This window comes from Ovis aries, chromosome 25, assembly GCF_016772045.2.
Source record: "Ovis aries strain OAR_USU_Benz2616 breed Rambouillet chromosome 25, ARS-UI_Ramb_v3.0, whole genome shotgun sequence".
Lineage (NCBI taxonomy): Eukaryota > Metazoa > Chordata > Mammalia > Artiodactyla > Bovidae > Ovis > Ovis aries.
This window is the reverse complement of record NC_056078.1, coordinates 34,663,528-34,682,122: the sequence shown is the minus strand read 5'-3', so window position 1 is coordinate 34,682,122 and position 18,595 is coordinate 34,663,528. Positions and strand designations below refer to the sequence as shown.

Here is an 18,595-nt window from a genome sequence, read left to right as displayed (position 1 = left end):
TTAATTTTTATGTCTGTTCTAGGATATTTATTCTCTCACCAGAGCTTTGGAATCCCTTGATGAAGTCTTCACAGCTTCAGTCACCCTTTTGCAGGGATTGAGTCTTTGAAGAATTCACATCCCCCTCATTCTCTTTCTATTCCCTCAGACTCTCTGTAGCTGGGGATAAAGCATCCTAGGCTTGTTCAAAACCCACCACTGGTTTTCCTCCTCTTCCCATCCTGCTCCATCCTTATGTTCACAGAATGCCTTTGCTTGGTCTGAGGTTGTCATCTGACCTTTTGGCCCTTACCCGTGAATTGAAGTATTCAGGGACTTGATAAATGTGCAGAAAAGCTGGCAGTGATGTCATGGCGCTGTTTCTTCAGATCAGAGAGCCTGGAAACATCTTGAAATCACCTTCTTCAGGGCTATAAATAGACTTACAAGTAGGAATGAAGGATCTTATTCACTCAACTCTCCCACTTACTCACTTTGTTCATTCCTTCTCCTTACTAAATAAATAAGAAGAGTACCATTTCGCTCAGGCAGGGCCCCCTTGAGTCCCTCTGTGGCTCCAAGTTGTTTCAGCCAGCCAGTCTGAGAGACTGCTCTGCTTAACTAAATGGAGATCAAATATGTGAATATTCAGAATGTATTCAGTAAGGATGGGCTGCATAGGATGTAGTAACAACTCTAAAACCACACTCAAAATCCAAGTGGATCTAGGTGATCCCCAAGGGCATTTGTTTTCCATACATTTGCTCAGGGGTCCAGAATCCTGGGATGTCCAACCTTATAATCACCAACATTTCTGTGCTCACCAGGGCAGCAGAAAATTGGGCATTTCAGCAATATTGACTGGCCTTCATCTTCTTCTATCCAGGAGAAACACATGTCACAGGGCAATGTCTGCCTCCATAAGGCCTCTCTTATTGAAACGTCTGTGAAAAACAGTAAAATCTACCAAAAGATACCAGTCAATAGTTATACAGAGGCCTAATAGTCCCAGGCAATTCAACTGAACAATAATGAGTATCGAGGTCTCTGAACATATTGGTGCCTCCACAGGAAGAAGGCTCTCCTCTATTATCCTGGTAAAAACATTTTACAATCCATTTTACAATCCATCCACTCTTTTCCAGTTTACACTCTGAGCACCTCCAACACCCATTGCTGAAACACAATTTTATATCTGATCTCTAATGTTAAGGAAGTTCCGGGTTTTAGTATATGTGAAGGCATGACATGCCTGAATAAATGTTTGGCATATCAATTAATATTTTACTTTTTCTGATAGGTACCTGGTTTCTTTGCTCCACTATATAAAACACAGGTAACCTGAAAAAGTCCACCACACCATTAAGCTTGAATTAAGGACATCTGGAAAGTAAGAGTGATCAAGAATGTTCTGAATGTAAACAACTCAAATGCCAGTGTTGTTATATCAGCGAAATCCAGAACAAAGCTAGGATCCTAGAAAAGTTTAAAAAAAAAATGTAAAACAACAACAAAAAAAATGTGGGCGGGGTTCCCATAGGCTGTTCAGTATAGGTTGTGGGCTGGGCTGGTGACAGGACGGTTGAGAACCAACAGGCAACTATAGAATGTACTTGAGAACACACTATAAACAGAGGCTTCCCTATGGGGTTGTCCCGCCTCCAGACATGGAAGGATGTCTTGTTCCCACGATGTCAGCTGGCATTGCGAGTGTCTTAACATCTCTCAACAATAAGAGGCCCACAGCTCTGGCTTCACTCGGCACCTAGGCTACTAAACTAGGGTCATGGCTACTGTGGTTGGGGTGGGGCTGATGTGGTTGGAGATCCATGTTCACATTTGCTCATGACTGACAGTGTAGGAGGGAGAGACCTCTGTGACCAAGAATGGTTAAAAACCTGCATTTTCTGAAATCCTTGCCTCTTTCCTCTGCTTTAATCGGACTGTGTCTGCAGAGCCCGAATGACTCTCCCTACTTATTCTCTGTGCTGGAGAGAGGCAAACCGGACTCCCATGGCCCACGATGCGGGTTGATCTAAGCTTCTTTCTCAGCATTTGCAGACTTCAGCAACGCAGATTTTTTCCTTCCTATGGCATCAAATAGTTTCCTCTTGCCAAGAAATAGGCATGGCTTACACATTGGGATATGAGTAGTGACCACCCACAGAGCATCCGCCCAGACCACCAAGACCTCCCGTGCATCCCATGGCCATGTTGGATTATGAGGTTCCAGAGTGAGCTGATTGGATCAGAGGTGGGCATCTGAGACAGGAAGATGCATTTTCACATAGTTTTGAATAGATGTCAGGCAAGAGAGCAAGACTTTCTGACCTTTGTGGCACACAAGAGACCTGGATGCAGAGGATTTGATATGTAAAGAAGGGAAAGAGGTGAGGATGGGCAGAGAGAGACAGGAGCCAGGGAGGTGGCACAAGGTTGCTTGCCCCCAACCTAGTTCTTCTAAAGTCAAATCAGAATTCTCTGTTCTTAAGGGGGAAAAAATGACTTCCCTTTGGCTTAAGTAGATCCAGTTGTTTTTCTTATTTGCAATAAAAACAGGCTGCTCTAAGATCCACGCCTTTGTGCTGGAAAGCTGTTTGCTCATTATTGTGTAAATATTTATATTTCAGAAACTGCCAGGAATTTGGGGAGATTTTCAGTAACAGGAGAACAATCTTAGCGGGAACCTGAGCTGCATGCTGTTGAGAGGTGTGGCTTTGTTTTCAGATGTGTTGTTCATATATGCAGTGTGTCTGTAAGCATGTTGGGAAGAGCGGTGGGGCTTGGGGGTCCCATTCAGAAAGGGCCAGAGAAGTCAATCCTCCTGGTCCCTGGGAACACAGGAAAGAGTGGCTGGTTTCCTGTCTGGGGGAGGATATTCATCACCCCCTCCCATAAGCCTATGGTTCATTCAGGCCTCATTATAATTTCTTAACCACAGATGTCATTTAAATCTTTCTTTGCAGCACCGTGTCAATAAAATCAACTAAATATAAAAATTTTAACTAAACTAAATATAAAAATTTTTGATCTAAAAATTTACAGGCTGAAAGTATAAGCTCTGGGGTCGTATCGTATGGCCTTTTTCAAGAGTGAGCAGTAACACCAGTGCTACCTGTACAGGTTCCCTTCCTCTCTGTGTCTTGGTTTCTTGTCTGTAAAATGAGAAGGGTTTGACTAGATTATCTCTGAGGCAGAGTGGAGACCAACATCCCCAGAACTGCCAGGCAGGAAGAGGTCTGGGGATGAAACTGAACATGGCTCTACACCCTCTTTGCCTGAGATTTCAAAAGTGATTACAATTGTGCAGATGGCATATTCTCCCATGAGCCAGTGGCAGTCACATTGTCAAGGGTAAAGAGAGATCCTGGGTGTTCAAGAGTGAGGGTCCTACTGTGTGTAAGGCCACTCAATCTGGCCAGAGAAGCTGGTACCTTCCTGCCAGGTCATCCCTCTTTACCTGTGCAGCTTCCTAGACTCAGGGCTTGAAGCAAGAGGCAGCCACTGAGAGACTTCCTGTTAGGGGAAGCACACTGATTGAAACGGCCACCCTGGCCAGGCACCATAGTAACCATCTGCATGAGTTGTTTTACGACAGGAGACCCTGGTAAGGAATACAGAACTAATAAGCCTCCACCAACCGGAAGAGTTCGGGGAAGGTCAAAATGACCACATGTCCAACCACCTCCCAGAATCCTTCTCTCTGGCATTCATCTTGGCTGAACAAGGTGTGCACCACCAGGAAGGACTCTTGAGTTAGAATGATTGGCTAAAGACAACCCAGAAACTAATCCCATCAGCATAAAACCCGAGACTGCCAGCCACGTGGCAGAGCAGTTCTTCTGGGTTCCCTTACCCTCCTGCTCTCCACCCGGGTGCCCTTTCCCAATAAAATCTCTTGCTTTGTCAGTGCATGCATCTCCTTGGACAATTCTTTTCTGAGTGTTAGACAAGAGCCCAGTTTTGGGCCCTGGAAGGGGTCCTCCTTCCTGCAACACTCCCAGCCCCAGGGCGACAGCTTGCATTGGCTAGAGAAGTCCAGGGTTTGGGGAGAGGCCTTGAACAGAACAGTACCTGGGGAGGCATCAATAGAAGGAATTTAAACTATGGGAGAGAATGAGCCCAAGCCTGGAGTAAGTGTGAGGAGAGAAGGGAGCCAGAACTGAGGCTCCCAACCTCCTCCGTGGACTGGAGGAGAGGAGGAGAGACGAGGGAAAGAGAGTGATGCTGAGCAGCCAGGAAGATAAGAAAACCGCAGGCAGGAGAGGAAAAGGGAAGGAGGCGGAGACAGTGATCAGTGAGGTCAAATGTAACCGATGGTTGGTAGAGATGGAGGGATGAGGCAGAGACACTGGATTTTGCAACAGGGGAGAGTTGGAGAACTTCCTTTAACCTTTGCCCCTAGGAAGGGAGGCTGCCCTCTTTTCCTCTGACAAATCTTTCTTGTGTGAAGCCAGTTTCAAACTTTATTCTGAGGGATGTATTCCATAGGAGCCCTGCCTCTGGCCTTATTCTGTGGCTCTGTGGAGAAGCCCTGGCAAGCAGAGGGTCACTGTTTTATTGAAACACTGGAAAAATGCAGCTCTGGGCACTGCACCCGCCTCCCCAGCACACACTGTGTGTGTGTGTGTGTGTGTGTGTGTGTGTGTGAGGAGCTCAGAACTCGCAGATCACGAGGCGCTGCTCTCCACAGACCTTGTCATTCCACTTGCCATTGGGAAAGATCTCCACGCAGTTCTCTGAGCCGCCATCATTGTTGGGCTCCTGGGGGGCCCAGTTGGAATAGACCAGGGGCTCCCCCGTGGGGTAGATGAAAGTACCCTCCTTCCTGGTATCGGTCATGCTCAGGAAAGCAGCCTTGTTCTGGGCTGTGGCCAGCTGAGTCAAAGCCTCATTCTCAGCTGCAGAACGTGGGGAGGGCAGCTGTCCTCCAGCCTGTGTGCAGACCTGCTGGGCATCCTGAAACGTTTTTTCAGAGCCTGCCGTCTTAAAGATCTTCTCCCCGACACTCCGGCCATCAGGGAAGAGCACCGCTAGGGGAAGAGGAGAGTCAGGCTGTGGATGCGGTGGCACCTAGACCTTGTGTTCCAACCAGAATCCCCAGCATCCCATCTGGGTACCAGGGCACCAGATGGGAAGAAAATGAGACACTTGGTTCTGAGCAGCCCTGGCTCCACAATGTGCCCTGTGATGGTGCCGTGGTCTCCAGGTACAGGTGAGGACCCCGGAACTCAGGTGCTTACGTAAGAGGCCCAAAGTCCCCCAGCTGTCAGGTGTAGACAGGGATCAGACCTTGCTGGAGGTAACACTAAAGCTTGCACTTTCTGTTCCTCCCTGTGTTGCATGCCAGAATCAAGTTTTCAGTTACTGGGTAGGAGGGAAATGACACCATGCAGCCCAGGGCAGTTCCTGGAATTGTGGAAAACATCATACGGGCTCACTCCAATCCCTCCATGATGATCGGGCGCATGGGGTTGTCACAGGAGTTCTGTGCTGTCTGAAGGCATGAGGGGAAGGAGAGGATGGGGATGCCTCTGAGAACAGCCTAATATTGGGCTCGACATGCTTGTGATGCAAGTCACTCAGTGTCCCTGGACCACTGGGCAGTGTGTGTAGGAACAGTGGGCAGGATGGGATCAGCACTAAAGACAACCCTGTTTTGGATCCAGAAGACCATGTGTTCATCCTCACCTTGGCAATGATGCTCCAGGTGGACACAAGACAGTCACTTCACTTTTCAGGGTCTCATTCCTTATTTCTAAGGTAGGGGTATACAGTATAAGAGTATCCTCTGTGTGATGTAAGTATCTCTTCTTTATTGTAACCCGTCCCCATCACTCTGACTTCTAGGGTCATACATGGAAACTTTTAGGGCTCCCTGGACTGTTTAGGAACCCAGGCTGCACCCTGACCATCTGCCCTTCTCTGAGTAGCTTCAACAGGGACTCAGGGAACAGATTCTCTGGGGGGTCAGGATGGCACCCAGATCAGCCCTGAATAAGGTCAGTGTGAAGCCATGTGACACTACTGGGCTTACAGCCCATGCATCTGGGTGGGTGTATATTTGTATCAGTGAATACGCCCATGTGTCTATCCGAAGATACATGGGCAGACTTAAGGTCCATCTGGATAGGAGAGCCTATGCATCTACGGTAGGTAGATGGTGTCGCACAGGTGGTGGTTTAGGTACAGATGTGCGTAGCCAGCGCATATGCCCAAGTCCTCTTGGTGTGCATCAGTGTGCACATGCGGGAGTAAATATGTATGCAGATATGCTTGTGGAAGGAGGAGACATACCAAACACTGGCAACTCTCATTCTGAACTACTTTGGTACTTAGCTGGCTAGAGTCCTTAGAAGCCAACAATACGTCTCACCAGATCAGGCTCCTTTATGCTCTGCTCCTTCAGAAAATGTTTGATCAATCACTGAGTTTGGGTGAATGATGTGAATGCAAAGCTGTCGTCAGGGAGAGCAGAGAAGGAGGAGGGACAGTTGATGGAGTCCCAGGGCACAGGGCACTCAGGTGTGTGCTGCAGGAGGCCTCTGCCTGCTTAGGATCCAGGCTTAGGGAAGAATCTCTGCTTTAAACTCCACAAGAGGTGTGGGGGAGTCCAGCACTGGCCAGAGACTGGAGGCAGCCTGCTCCTGCCAGACCTGGGGGCATGTTTAGGGAGAGATACTTGGAGGCCACACACTAAGGACAGGTCCCCAGCAGCCTTGAACCCCACACAAAGCATCCCAGCCCCATTCCCATGATCAGGTATGGATTCTCTGCTGCCCTGGGCTGTGTGGCTGCTTCTCTATGCACTTGCATACCTGGCCCCACAGAAGAAAGACAAGGGTTGGGTATCCCCTCGTCTGTCATAGGCGCCTGCAAAGGGTATGCTGGGATAAGGTCTGCTGAACTGGTGACAATGAACACTTCCTCCTCCTTGTTCCATGTGTCTACTTGCAGTTCCTGGAGCACAGATCTGTCCCAGCCCCACTCCTGCCCCAGGTCTACGTCCAGTCCCAATCATGGTCCCAGCAAGTCCAGTTTAGACCCAAGCCCAGCGAACCGTAAGCCAAGCCCAGACTAAGTCTGAGGCCCATGATCAGGGGCTGGCTCAGGGTCAGGTCCAGGAACTCACCTTTCTTATACTGAGAGAAGGCATTCTGGAGGCGTTGTAGCTGTCCCTCTAAGGTTCCCACCCGCTGCCTGAGAGCATTGACCTCTGCAGGAGAGAGAGGCCAAGTGAAGACAAATCCAGAACAGCCTGGGGTCACTCAGAGCCCAGGACTCAAGGAAAGAGTGTCCAGGTGGAGATGCAACTTGGGGATGGGGTAAGAAGTTAGAACAGAGGCCTAGAAAGCCTACCTCTGCTGACCTAGCTGGCCTCTGCGTCCATGGGATTTCCTGTGGTTCTCTTCTGAACAGTATCTCCTGAGCAGGTCCCTGCACCTCACTGACAGTGAACCAGATATCACTTTAATTCCAAATTCTAGGAATCTGATAGCACTTCCTTTTGTATTGCAGGGGGTGGTATGGTTGTAGGAAAGGAATACACAATGGATGGAAAATACATCCATTGAGTTATTTGCTGTTCAGGGTTATCTGATGAACTGGAGAGGCAGGTTTGCTTATCATAAAGATCAGATAGAAAATCTGCTCAGGTTGTCCTCCAGCGAGTCACAGAGGCTAAGCCCAGAGTCCACCTCGCCATATACCCTGTCAACTTTTCCTGCTTGGACCCCCACCTGTAAGTAAACAGGTTATCTGAGAGGAGAGCTGAGCTGAATAAGGCCTCCTCCCTGCCCCACACCCTAATGGGGCCCCCAGGGCTTCCTTACCTGCAAGCCCACTCTCACCCTTTGCTCCTCTTTCTCCAGGAGTACCTCTGTCCCCCTTCAGTCCTGGGGGGCCCCTGGCACCTGAAGACCCCTGTGGACCGATGGCTCCAGCAGGCCCTGGGATCAGAGAAGTAGAAATGGGTGAGTGCTGAACATATATTTTAGCATTTTCATACCCACTCCCCACCCGCAAACATGGACTTCCTATCCCCCAGCCATACACCCTCCACCTTTACAAATGTCCCTCAGTGCCTGGATCCTCTCCTTGCATCCTCTCTGTACACTGACAGTCACTTAACCCGACAACCAGCCTTCCCTGAATACAGACAGTTCCTGCTGCTCACACCACCCTCTTCCTAGAGACAGACAGTTCCCAGAACCCAACACTGGCTCTCTCCTAGAATGCTAGCTCTGACCTGAAGGGTAGTGGGGGTGGGCACAGGGAACATGAGCCCAGCCCCATGTCCATTGCTCACCTGCCAGCCCCGCAGGTCCAGGGGCTCCGGGCTGACCAGGGGCACCTCTCTCTCCTTTGAGACCTGCGGGGCCTGGGGAGCCCTGCATGCCTGGGGCACCCACTCCTCCTGCAGAAGGAACACACTGAGAAACACGGCTGAGAGTGTGCTCAGCAGGTACCATTTCCTGAGCAGTGCAGCTTGTCACCCACAGCTCCAGGTGAGAGAGTGACCCGGGAGACTGCTCCTGACTGCTTGGTCTCCTCTAGGAAATTCAGTCAGTGTGGGAATGTCAGGGGAGAGGCTCAGGCCAGGCCTACCAGGCGCAGAGGTTCCAGGCTTTCCAGGCACTGTGCACATACCCTGGTCCCCACCAGGGCTGCCAACGTCACCCCTCCCTTCTCCCTCCCTCACCCGCCAATACCACCCTCCTACCTTTGGGCCCAGGTTCTCCTTTGGGGCCTGGTGTGCCTGGAGGCCCCATGCTCCCCTGCCTCCCTGAGGGGCCCTCTCTTCCAGCTGGACCAGGCATACCTGGAGGCCCTGGGGAAAAAGGACCAGCCTGGTTAGTGACACTGAATCTCCTTGGAAGTGGGAGTGCATAAAAGATGAGGCTATAATAGAAATCAGACAGGCAGCCTCCTCCTAAAGATGTTGCCCTCACTCTCCGCCCTCCCCAGGAGCTCCAGCCTTCCCTGAAGTAACCCCGAGCCCCCTTGAGAATGACCTTCCTCCTCCTGGGGCAGAATCTGTGCGCGCCTACTGCCGTGGCCTAGCGGCAGCACACCCTCTGCAGACACCTGCATTCCATGCCCAGCTGCTCACCAGGTGGTCCAGCGTCTCCCTTTGGTCCAGGTTCCCCAGCAGAGCCATTGTCTCCTTTCGGCCCAGTGGGGCCAGCTGGTCCAGGCATTCCTGCTCGTCCTGCTAGTCCTGGTGAACCTGTGGCAGAAAAAAACGAACATACAACTGACCCAGCCCAGGAGGAGCCAGCTGCCTCCAGAGTCAGGGCCCTGGTATTCCTTCAGGGTTCTGTAGGGTGTAGACACTCCCCCTTCAGGTGACTGGTCCAGTGGTGATGCAGGAAATGCGTGTTCACATCTCCATTTTACAGGAGAAGGAACAGGCTTGCAGAATTGGAGGCAGATCCAGACCAAGACTTGCCTGATTTTGCATACAGTGCACCTGCCCCTATCCCAAGGCCACTGTATTTATGGCAGGTAAGGCTGTCAGCTCTTACTCTGGACCATGGACTCCCTGCTGTCCCCCATCCCAAAACCAAAGTTTCTGTCAGAAATGACACCTGACAGTAATCACCAGAGGAACAGAAAGCAAAAGCACGATGAGCTGTCACCTCACACCTCTCAGAATGGCTGTTATCAGACAGCAAATAGGAAGCGCTGGAGAAGGAGAGAAAAGGAAAGCTTTGTGCAGTAGGGATGCAAACTGGAACAGCCACTGTGGAGACAGTAAGGAGGTTTCTCAGAAAGTTAAAACTCGAGCTACCGTATAATCCATCAATTCCACTTCTGAGCATTCAACTAAAGAAAATGGAAGCACTAACCTGAAAAGATATATGCACCCCCAAGTTAACTGCAGCGTCATTCATGGTAGTCCAGACATGGATGCAGCCTAGAGCCCAAGTATCTGTGGATGGATGAACGGGTGTAGAAAACGCAGGGTGCACATACAATGGAACATCATTCAGGCATAAAGGGAATGAAATCCTGCTATTTGCAGCAACACTGGTGAACCCTGAAGGCACTGTGCTTAGTGGAATAAGTCACAGAGAAGGCGGCACTGTACGATCTCACTCATATGTGAAATCAAAGAAAACAAATAGAAACGACATACAGATACAGAGAACAGATTTGTGGCTGCTAGAGATGGGGTTGAGAAGTGGGCAGAATGGATAGAAATCTTCAAAAGGTACAAGGGTCCAGTTAAAAAACAATTGATTCCTAGGAATACAATGTACAGCGAAATTGCTATAGTTAGCTTTCCTGGGTTGCATGCTTGAACATTGCTGAGCAAGCAGATCTTAAAAGTTATCATCACAAACTGTAACTATGTGTATTGATGACATTGACATGACTTGTTGTGACATCATTTCACAATATATGCAAATATGAAATCATTATGATATACACCTGAATCTATTATAGATAAATTCTATTTTAATATAAAGGGAAAAAACTATGTAACATGTTTTTAAAATTAAAGAAGATAGTCAAAATTAATGTGCATCATCAAGTGATAAATGTAGGCTATAAATACTCTATTGAGTTTGAATCAGTTTCTTCAACATGTCCACGCATTGTCAGGCATGTGCAGATGTAACACACATTGAAAAAACCACAAGAAGAGCACACACAAGTGATAACAGTTATTTTCTGTAAGGGGCACAATTAGGTAATTTTAATTTTCTTCTTTTTGTGATTAGTGATCACATGTTAATTGTTTTGTAAAAATGATCGAACATTTAAAAATCACATTACCTTAAGAAGGATGCCTAAGCCTGAAATTATGAGAGATTTACCTTCAAAGACTAAAAGGAGAAATGGCTATTGATTCAAGAATTATACACTCAATTCTGTGAGCTTGGTTATTCTTTTTTCATTGAGATGAAATTCACATAATATAAAAATAACCATTTTTTTTTTTCTTTAGTGTGATGTGTAACTTGCAGGATCTCAGGTCCCCAGTCAGGGACTGAACCTGAGGTCTGGCAGTGAGAACACCGAGTCCTAACCACTGGACCTCCAGGTATTTCCTATAATTAGTCATTTAAAGTATGCGATCCAGTGGCATTTAGAACATTGACACAATTGTGCAACTACCACTTCTCTTTAGTTTAAAACTATTTCATTAATCCCAAAGAAAACCTCATACCCATTTATCACTTCGTCCCTTCCTCCTCCCAGGCCCTGGTTACCACTATGAAGCTGCCTGTCTCTGTTATCTATTCTGGATATTTTATATAAAGACATACAATGTATGACCCTTTGTGTCTGCCTTTTTAAACTAGGAGCGACATTCTTGAGGCTCATCCAAATTGTAACACATCTCGGTACTTCATTCTGGTCTATGGCTGAGAAATGTTCTATAGTATGAATGCAATACATTTTCTTTATTCATTCACCATGCATAAATCTTGATAGACACTTGGGATGTTTCCATCTTTTGACTGTTGTGAGTAAGCATCCACGTGCAAAAAGACAACAAAAGAAATCTGTCGGATACTGCTAACTTATTCACTCACTTATTTATTCATTTCCTCATTATTTCATTTCTCTGTTCACTGAGAAACTATCTGTGGAACATCACTTTCTGCCTAGTACTGAGCAGGATGGACACGTTAGCACCAGGTCCTGGTCTGCAAGGAATTTATCATCAAGTTTTAAACTGTGAGGCGCAGGTAACAAGTGAAGAAAACAGCTTATGAGATGTCCCTCGTCCCATCCCAGTACCCCCAACCCATGGACATACATGTACTCATAGGAAACAGGACTTCAAGGCTGAAGAGGATTCAGAGACCTGGAGAGGGGAGATGACATTTCAGATCTGGAAACCACTCCCCCAGGGTAAGAAGGGCCAGGCTAGCCTGGGAAAGACTGTGCAGGTGGCGAGAGCCTCTGTACTGGACATTGTGTCTTGCTCTTAGCTCCAATTCTCACTAGGCAATCAATGGGAGCCCGGAGGATGGACCCCGCATCCCAGAACCCCTGGTGCAGTGTGTTCAGGCAGAGACACCAGGTCACTGGCTGAGCCTCTCCTGGGCTCCCCCCTGGCAGGGGAGGGCAGCAGGAACCTTGGAAGCAAGTCACTCCTTAGAAGGGAGCATGAGAGGTTGCCCATCCTTTGCACAACCATGGAGGCTGAGAGAGCAGGGAGGGAGAAGAAGGGATACTTTTCATTTCAGGGCCTCTTGGGGAGCTAGAGAGACCTGGCACCTTGAATACCACCCCTCCTCTGAGATTACTTCTAGCAGGCCTTCTCAAGCCCCAGCCCATTCATGTTAGAAGCTGCTCTCTTTCTAAAAGGCAGACAGATACTTGTCTCTTACCCTACAAATCCTGGGGATGTTATGTATTCTTTTCACCTTCAATGTTGTTCATTTCTTTCCTCCAATCAAAACACAAACTTCAGAAAGATAAAAGACCTCATTGATCCCCCATAGCCCTGGCCCAGGGCCATGGTGGTCCCCTTGTCCTTGTCGCTGGTTCATCAAATTCTCACTTCTTGCCAGTAAAAAGCAGATCTTCTCCTGTGAGGCAGTGTTTCCAGAAAATTCCCTTAATAATCAATACATTTGGAAACCTCAGGAGAATTCAGCTGGTTGGTACAGCAGAAGGATAAACTATCTTGAAGACCCACCAAAAAAATGAAGCCTTGGCTCAATTCTTTGTCACTGTGTGGTCGATATTATTCTCATCCATAGATGATTAAACTGAAACTTACAACACTGTCATCAGTTCAAAAATATTTAACATTCTCCAGAGGCAACATTTAATACGAATGAAGAACAGTTAAGTTTTGGAGTATGTGTACTCAGTCGCGTTGGACTCTTTGTGGGTTGTAGTCTGACAGATTCCTCTGTCCATGATATTCTCTAGGCAATAACAGAGTGAGTTGCCATTTTCTATCCAGGGGATTGTCCCAACCATGGGATCAAACCCACATCTCCTATGTCTCCTACATGAGTGTACTAAGTCACTTCAGACGTGTGTAACCCAGTGGCCCAAAGCCTGCCAGGCTCCTCTGTCCATGGGATTCTCCAAGCAAGAATACAGGAGAGGGTTGCTATGCCCTCCTCCAGGGGACCTTTCTGACCCAGGGATCGAACCTGCATCTCTTACATCCCCTTCACTGGCAGTCAGGGTTTTACCACTAGCACCACTTGGTAAGCCCACTGAGTTCTGCAGCAGGGGACTCCAAATACCAGTCATCCGCTCATTGTTTGTACATTCTTGGGGTGGTTGGGGTCAGAAGATCCTAGGGGAGGAATCAGCACAGGTGGTTATGGAGCTGGGGACTTGGGCAAGCCAGTCTTTGCCAACCAGTAAAGCCATGTCTCAGGTGGACCGAAGATCTGGGGGAAACCCAGCCACTTGGAAAGACCATCTTCAAGGTTTCCACAGCAGAAGATTCAGAGTTTTGGGGTTGGTTACAATTCCAGTGCCCACCACTTCCCACCAGGACAAGTCCATGGACCCAGTTCTACCTGGATCTCCCTTCTCTCCCCGGGGGCCTTCTCTCCCATCTCGTCCATCACGACCAGGCAAGCCACCCTCCGGGGGGCTACACATAACCAGGGTACAGGTGTTGGCCAGTGTTTTCTGGGAATAGAACGTCATTTCTGCTCCCAGGGATCTCCAGGGCTGTGTGAGCAGGAGCAGCGCGGAGAGAGGGAGGAGAAGCATGTCCTGGGCAGAGGAACAGAGAGAGGGGCTGCTCTTGGTCCAAGGACGAGGATTAGGGCTGGCCCAGCACCTGGAGGGCAGGAGAAGCCCTTCCCCGATCTCCTCTCCCATCCTTTGGGGCCAAGAGTAGTAGGGCTCCGAAAGCAGTTTAGGGAAAGTTAGGATAAGGTCTGGCCAGGGCGGACATGAGCGGACCAGCCAGGCCCCTGAACTGGCCTGCCAGCACATGACTCTACTCTCAGGCGCTCTGCATCATCCCTCTTTGGGCTTGTCATCCCTGCCAGGGGCACTGTGATCAGGATGTAGAATTCCTCACTGAGGCCATTGTCACACCAGGAGGGACTCACTGAGGGCCCTCGGGTGGGACCCTTCCCTCTCTGGACCTCTTTATCCCTTTTTATACCAGTAAGTCCATTGCTTTACCTCTTACAATGCTGGCTTGTTTCCTCTCACTTGCTGCTCTGGACAGGCTAGGACTGGAGTCTGCAGCGCTATCTGAAAGAAAAAGCCAGAGTGCTAATGCTTGGTAAGGTCTGTCCTGTGCACAGAATGGGGCATGACTGCTTCTTTTCCAGGATTTGTCATTCCTGGGCTCCACCAGGAAAGTTCCTGGCACACGTAGCGTGCCTGCCCAGGCCTCCTGAAAGGGCTTGGGACAGGGGCCTCATGGAAGAGGGGACCTGTGAGATGGGTGCCATCAGGGGGAGGCTGGCTTCAGAGGAGGAAAGCCCATGTCCAACAGAGCTTCCAGTCACCGTCAGAAAGGGACTCAGGAGCTAAGTGAGATCAGGGTGCAGGACATGGGTCACTTCCAGTGTTGGGCTTCTTTCCTCTCTCAGAGAAACTGTAAAGTTTTGAGCATGGAAAAGAATCATGGGAGATGCAGAAACATGGAAGAAAGCCCGAGGGAGCTGTGTAAACGACCAAGGGTTGCCAAGCAGGCTGAGGTAGTGGGAGGGAAGGGGTTTCCTGGCCAGAGAAGTGCTTCCTTCCAAGAGGAAGATGACATGCACTTTCCAAAGGAGCTGCCAGACAATGGCATCAGAGATCTGGTTGGATATCACATCCAACTCCCCCTCTCTGTAGAGTTGGATACACATCTTGAGAATTGGAAACACATCTGGAAACACGTCTCCCACCAAACAAAGGGAGCAGAATGAAGAGCTCCCCTTGTTACCCCATTTTCTCCCTCCACCAGCACTGAACCGCCTCGAGAAGGTCTACACACACCCTGCCTTCTTCAACCACCCACATAGGCAGGGAGATATTCACCAGACATGGGAAAACAAGAGGCAAGGACAGAGACACTCACAGTTGTTTCCTGTAGGGCTCTAGCACGTCCAGGCAAATTAGAGTTCCTGGGCGAGAACTGGCTCCTTATACCTGTCCTGTAACCTGACTCTCAGCCCGTTTCGTGAAAACTCTCTTCAAGAAGTAGGTAATTTCCTTCCTTGTTGACTCACTCAACTGCACCCTCTCCTGGCTTCTGGACATCTGCCACTGAAATTCATAGGACTACACACACCTTAGAGTTCAAAGAGCACCCTCATCAGGACCTCACCAGGGCCTCACTGCAGCCCTGTGAGCAAAGTGGCAGCATCTGTGTCTGTGTTTCACGGATGTCCAGGGATCCAAGGTCCAGAGAAGACCAGCAAGCTGACAATGGCCCAGAGCTCTTGTGAGTGCAGCCTGCCTCTGCAGAGTCCAAGATACAGCACCTGCTGCGCCCACTTCTCTTCCACCTTCATCTCAACATTACCGCTCAGACGCTAGGAAAGAGCTGGGAGCTGCTTGGCCAACCTGAGCAAAGTGGGGCAGGTGAAGGGCTGCTGAGGCAACAGCCTGTGGGAGACAGCGTCTGGGGGAGCTGCCATCTGGCAGGGGTCACTCTTCTGCTTTCTGCTGAAGATCTAGGACCACGCTCCACTTGCCTCAAGATGGCTTTCCATGCTCTCTGTTCATCCCCTGCCCAGCCCTCCTTCTCTCACCTGACTATCCAATTCTCTGAATTACAGGCTTTAACGGTAATCGCCTGCATACTTGCTGCCCCAGACACTGCATTCCCTGGTACCTGATAAACAAACTGATGTCAACTCTCTGTTAGACTGGGGGGTTCCTCCCTCAAGCGGTGGAGATTGCGTCCATGCCCTTCCTGTTCTCACTGAACATGGTTGCGCTAAGACTGTTCTGTTTTGGACATTAAGATTCCTTATCTAGTAAGCCATGGACGTCTTTGTCCCTGTCTCCCAGCTCTTGCTTCGGTCTCAAGGCTGGGCATCAACAAGCATGCATACCTGCAGGGTGAAGCCCAACAATTGGTGAGTCAACCAGAAAGCTACAGAAAACCCCGTGAGTGCCGAGATGTTGGAGAATGAGGACAGGGAAGGGAAAGTTGTGGGGATAATCCCAGGGTGTCATTCCCCTAGCACGTGGGTTCCTGGGAGAGATGTCTTTCTCTTCCATTAAACTGGTGACATCCTATTAACCTCAGTTTCTTTCCAGTTTAAAAGTAGCAGCTTGGGCTTGTGCTTCACCTGACTGCCTGGGAGGGCTTGTGATACTGGAAAAACACAAGAGCCTTTCTGGTTTTATTGTTTTCTACAAAGTACAAACGTACTGCTGACCCACCACCCCTAAACAATTACAGGCTTTAGGGACACTAACTGGGACAGGCTTGTCAATTGGCCATGGTCGGTTACCCTGAAGGGTTTGGTTGGGACCTGTGGCAATGGTGAAATAAAAAGAGTACCCTCTGGGCTTCTGGTCCCAGGTATGGGAGTAGGGATATGGTGTCAAGGAACAAAGCTCTATGCAGCCTACATGCTTTACTGGAAGCTGTTACAGTGGGCCTACTCAAGTTGCTGAGCAATGCAGGAAAACACCACTTAGTGGCCATGAGATTCAGGAATGGGCTGATAAAATTGCCGTAACCTGGCATTTCCGCCTGTCCTACAGCCCTACTGCTGCCGGGCTAATAGAAGGATGAGTGGATTGAGTAAGCAACAACTGATACAGGAAACCCAATGTCTCAACCTGTGAACCAAGAGGCTAGCTTAGTCACAGAGCTTGTCATTAAATATTCCAGGAGCAGTCACCAATGGGTGTACCTACATCGTGTTAACCCAGAGCAAACTATTCAACATCATTGGAGTTCAACTGTTGACCACCCAAGTATCATTGCCAGCTAATGATCAGGAGAATAACTAACTTTTGCCCTTGCCACAGGTTTTACCCCCAAGGGAACATATTGTAAGTGGCTCTGGGACTGAAACTGGTATGGATGTCCCAGGTGTTTTGGGTTTGCAGCCCTGTGGGGATTAGGAATAAGGGACTTAAAGATTTCATCTGGGCCCACATAAAATAACTAAGAGATTAATCTCGGGCCCCTACTAGAGAAAGGCACCATTATATTAACCTGATGTTCTGTTATGCCCTGTCCAGTGTTTGTTGACATTGGCTGAAGTGGACTGAGGTTGGACAGAGTAATGGTACTGCAGCCAGGACAAAAAACGTAGTCAAGGGTGTTATTATGTTGGAATGCTGTGACTGCTTGTACTTTGCTTAATGGTCATGATCTTCCCTGCATTGAGTCTGTTAGACATCTTCATTTCATGTCTAGTCTGAGCGGTAAGGAATCTATTTGCAGACAGGGCAACAACGGTGACCTCACTCCAGAATGAATCTGATGGTGGGTCTACAGTGATGCTGTTGTTGCCCTCAGGAATTCCATGAAAAATTGACCTGATAAATGCCTGTCCCCAAAGACTGCCTGCTCTTTGCACTCTCAATATTCACAGCTGTGATTGTCTGTATTGCATTTGTGGTATCTGACTGCAGTGCATCTTTATACACCTGAAGCCGGGAATACTGTGGAAGAGGGTGGACCTAGATAGTAAGGGTCATAGGTCATACAGGTTATGTAGGGATGGAGTGTATGGTCAGCGCATTTGAGATGGCTGTTCTCTTGCTTTTCTACACCTCCTTGCTCGACCAGTCCCTGCTCCACTCACAGGACTACTCAGTCCTATTTTATACATTGCTTAGTTAGTAACCAGCTGGCTGCTGCCCTAGCTGCAGGTTTCCCTGGTAACAGATAAGCCCTACTGACATCAATTCCCCCTGTAAATGGTAGGGGGACACTTTGACACTTTTCCCCAGTGCCAAAAATTGCTGCCATTTCCTAGCTGCTATAAACATTGGCACATCACTCTAGGAGAATGTGTTTTGAACATGTAAGATGCCCTGTCCAAAAACCACTGATGTCTTTGATGCTGTCTCTCCCTCTTGCTTCAGTCTTAAGGCAGGGCATCTGCAAGGCACGAAGGCCTCTGAGGTCCAGCCCAACAGCAGTGGGCAGGTTGCTTTGGTTTTGGTCTCTGGGAACTGTCAGGGGAGGTCTGGCAGTGGTGCCTTCCACCAGAGCATTTACAGACCCGCTTCTGCTCTGTTCTGGGTACTGAGCTCTTTGCTTCTGAAACCATAACCAGGGCAGGAAAAAGGAGACATGGCCATCAGAAGTAAGATTCCAGCTCTGTTTCCCCCCTGACCCATCAGGCAGAGGGCAACGTCTTTGAGGTCAAATCTTGCGGGTTCGATTTATACCTTTCATCTGATCATTGTATACTAGGTGCAAATTCAGAGCAACTGTCCACACCTGGCTAGGAGTGGCTTCTCCATTGGTTGGCTGGAATGGAGGGCTCTTCATGCACTATTGGCTTTATTGTCCTTTCATTTCCTTAAAGTTGACGTCTTAGTAGTTGCCATTTGTTGATTCTTAGGTCAAATAGTGATCTGCCTTCCGTGCACTTTCCAGAGTGCTCAAGTCCTCAGGTATACAGGCATTCCTTAAAACATTTACCCCTCTGCTAAGAGCTGGGATCCAAATGAAAAATCAGCTTCTGTGGCT

The 18,595-nt window shown here is 48.8% G+C and overlaps 1 protein-coding gene across 1 annotated transcript; it reads right to left on the bottom strand.

Annotated features, from left to right (window-relative positions):
• Window positions 1-4,431: 4,431 nt before the first annotated feature.
• On the bottom strand, window positions 4,432-15,040 carry LOC101106651 (pulmonary surfactant-associated protein D). The gene is made up of 9 exons (XM_027962151.3): window positions 15,002-15,040; window positions 14,113-14,184; window positions 13,491-13,692; window positions 9,092-9,208; window positions 8,702-8,809; window positions 8,288-8,395; window positions 7,812-7,928; window positions 7,112-7,195; window positions 4,432-5,012 (listed from the first exon to the last, which is right to left on the bottom strand). The coding sequence occupies exons 3-9, from the start codon at window positions 13,687-13,689 to the stop codon at window positions 4,636-4,638; spliced, it is 1,110 nt and encodes a 369-aa protein (XP_027817952.1). The 5' UTR covers window positions 13,690-13,692; window positions 14,113-14,184; window positions 15,002-15,040; the 3' UTR covers window positions 4,432-4,635.
• Window positions 15,041-18,595: the final 3,555 nt, after the last annotated feature.

What these genes read in the sequence shown, in the direction of transcription:
- LOC101106651 (XM_027962151.3), bottom strand. Translation starts at nt 13,689, where the DNA reads ATGCTTCTCCTCCCTCTCTCCGCGCTGCTCCTGCTCACACAGCCCTGG. An exon ending in GGGAGAGAAGGGAGATCCAG is followed by an intron (nt 9,209 to 13,490) that starts GTAGAACTGGGT and finishes TTTCTGCCACAG; the next exon opens with GTTCACCAGGACTAGCAGGA. An exon ending in GGGAGACGCTGGACCACCTG is followed by an intron (nt 8,810 to 9,091) that starts GTGAGCAGCTGG and finishes CTTTTTCCCCAG; the next exon opens with GGCCTCCAGGTATGCCTGGT.